Source organism: Rutidosis leptorrhynchoides, chromosome 9, assembly GCF_046630445.1.
Source record: "Rutidosis leptorrhynchoides isolate AG116_Rl617_1_P2 chromosome 9, CSIRO_AGI_Rlap_v1, whole genome shotgun sequence".
In the NCBI taxonomy this organism is placed as follows: Eukaryota; Viridiplantae; Streptophyta; class Magnoliopsida; order Asterales; family Asteraceae; genus Rutidosis; species Rutidosis leptorrhynchoides.
Genome location: NC_092341.1, coordinates 209376781 through 209379309, shown reverse-complemented (window position 1 = coordinate 209379309; position 2529 = coordinate 209376781). Strand labels below are relative to the sequence as shown.

Sequence of the window (2529 nt, the reverse complement as noted above, 5' to 3'; positions counted from 1 at the left end):
CAATTTCGAATTATAACAATTTTATAAGCTAAGATAGTTAGATAAATATGATTATTTTTTTCTTATGTTAAAAGTAAGTTTTACTTAAAAATTATTCTTTGTATCTATCTATTTTATATATTGGTCTGCTAGTAATACATAAGGTAAGCACAATAAACAAGTTTCAAATGGCATAATTTTGGTTCAATGTATAGATAAGCAAATATGATGGAGTACATTATTTTGGAAGTAGATAAGGGTGTAACAACACTAGTATAGTACACGGGTCTATTGCCCAAAGATACATAACACACGTATATGTATAACGTAGATATGGAATAGTAATTAAAAATCGTACATTAGCTTGGTAAAATGCTCCACGTGTTCTGATTTAAGTGCAATGACAATAGATAAACTACCGTCTTTTATCGGGCTTGGTAGAACGATACTCACGCCTTCAGCTACTGCAACACCAGGTCCTGTGAATATAGGCCGACCCCATCCGAAATCAGTATCATGAATAGGGAGGCTAATCCAACTGGTTATATCCAGGTTAAAGCATTTTAGCTTTTGGGCTTCAGGAACTAGATTCTTAAGATCGGGTTGTAGTTCCAAATAGTCGATTGCTGACTTTAGATACATGTTGTTCATCTTTACTAATGAGTCATGAATTATACCAGCCGCGTAAGAGCTAGGGTTTGATTGAATTTCGCCAGCTTTTGCTATTGGTGTGGTGGTGAAAATGACATTCCCAAAGTAGCCAGGTGGCAATGGTGGCTGAAGGCGGCCCTGACCACTTGTGGCGATGATAACTCTCGACTCTTGATCACTAAATAGACCACGAACTTTACACAAGCACTTCCAAACATGACCTGATAGAATTTCGTAGGTGCTGTAGTTGATGGTGTTGCCATTTGCTTTAGATTTTGCCTTGAGCATGTTTATCTGGTCTCGTGTTAGCTTGTAAATTTTGTCAACAATTTCATCTGAAGATGATTTGAGTGGCGATTTCAATGGTGGAGCCGGCTTGTATTCAACATGTTTGAAAGCGGGTTGTGGTGGGTCTCGAGCACGGAGTAGGGTTCGGTCTATGAACGGTGGTAAGGCTATGTGAAGACCACGAGCCATATCAGACCATGTATTGAGGAAGTGGACCCCAGTTGTACCATCTGCAGCATAATGTTGCATTCCAACTCCTAATACCACTCCCCCACATTTAAAATGAGTTACCTGCTCAAAATAACATTAACATAATTCATTAAATCATATAGCTAAAACTAGTTTAGGATGATGATGGTTATAAATTTAACTTCATTTGCGCTACTAATTGATTATCAATGATTCAATTTCGATTCACTGCTTATTAATTTTTTGGTAATGTTAATTAGAAGCTAAAAATTGGACAATTAAACAAGTCATAATTGATGATCAGTGAGTAAAATAAAGAATAAAAAATGTAGCTAGTTATCTAACCCCATGTATAAGTACCTGCAAAACGAGTATGGGGTTGGATTCGGTTGGTAGTGAGTAATCAACAACGGGTATAAGTTTGTTGAAATCCGACGTCGGTGCAAAGTCACCCAAATCTTCAAGTACCCCTTTGGACTCGGCTTCTACAAACAATACGCCCTGTCCTTGACAATCAATCTCAATGCGGCCATGCTCGTCTTCTATGACTCGCCCCGCCATTGGATAAAACGCAACTAAAGTCCTGCTTAGAGACTCTTTCATCACTTTGGCATCGAAAAAGTTGGGTGATCCATTGGACCTGTAGATAAAAACACTAGGTGTGTGAACATTTGGGGCCACCATGTCAAGATTAGAGCTCCATAGCCTTGTCTTTGGTGTCTCCTTTGCTGGTTTCACCATTGTAGATTTTCTTATCGTGATCTTCATCTTTACGTACACTGCTTAATTAACCAAAGGAAAATATATAATTAATTATTGAACATTTTCAGCTTTCTTTTCCATTGGAATGAAGGAATTAATTAAGATATGAACTTTTTACCTTTGAAGAGAACCACTTGATAGATTTATGATAAGTTACGATCGATGGAGGGGTTTATATAATATACATGATAAAGAAAATTACATGACTTATTTATATAAATATGATATAAACTTTTCTTTTCCCATTGACTATTTTGTTTGTTTGGTTTATATATAATATATATATAAAAATATAATTAAATACAACTTCACTGGATAATCATTTTGTATGACTCATGTTTTATAATTGAAAACTAATTCCTACTTTATGTTTTTGCATCTTAATCTTAGTCTTACTTAATAATACTTATTTAAAAACATTTCCTATTTCTGTTCAACCTTCATGGTTAAAGTTAATACGGAGTAGTACTCCCTATCTTAACAATTCTTAGTAAAACTTATGTCCTCTACATCAGTATCACATAAACACATAAAACATTAACATTCTTTTAACTAGCCACTCTTTATCTTACACACTCATGTCAAACTTTAACCAATATAAATTATTATTTAAATACAGTAAATAAATAAAAATAATACTTAAATAAATAAATATAAAAT

The 2529-nt window shown here is 34.4% G+C and overlaps 1 protein-coding gene across 1 annotated transcript; it reads right to left on the bottom strand.

The window, feature by feature from the left end:
- Positions 1 to 245: 245 nt before the first annotated feature.
- LOC139867061 (shikimate O-hydroxycinnamoyltransferase-like) lies at positions 246 to 1875 on the bottom strand. The gene is made up of 2 exons (XM_071855390.1): positions 1468 to 1875; positions 246 to 1209 (listed from the first exon to the last, which is right to left on the bottom strand). The coding sequence occupies exons 1-2, from the start codon at positions 1873 to 1875 to the stop codon at positions 325 to 327; spliced, it is 1293 nt and encodes a 430-aa protein (XP_071711491.1). The 3' UTR covers positions 246 to 324.
- Positions 1876 to 2529: the final 654 nt, after the last annotated feature.

What these genes read in the sequence shown, in the direction of transcription:
- LOC139867061 (XM_071855390.1), bottom strand. Translation starts at nt 1,875, where the DNA reads ATGAAGATCACGATAAGAAAATCTACAATGGTGAAACCAGCAAAGGAG. An exon ending in ACCCCATACTCGTTTTGCAG is followed by an intron (nt 1,210 to 1,467) that starts GTACTTATACAT and finishes TATTTTGAGCAG; the next exon opens with GTAACTCATTTTAAATGTGG.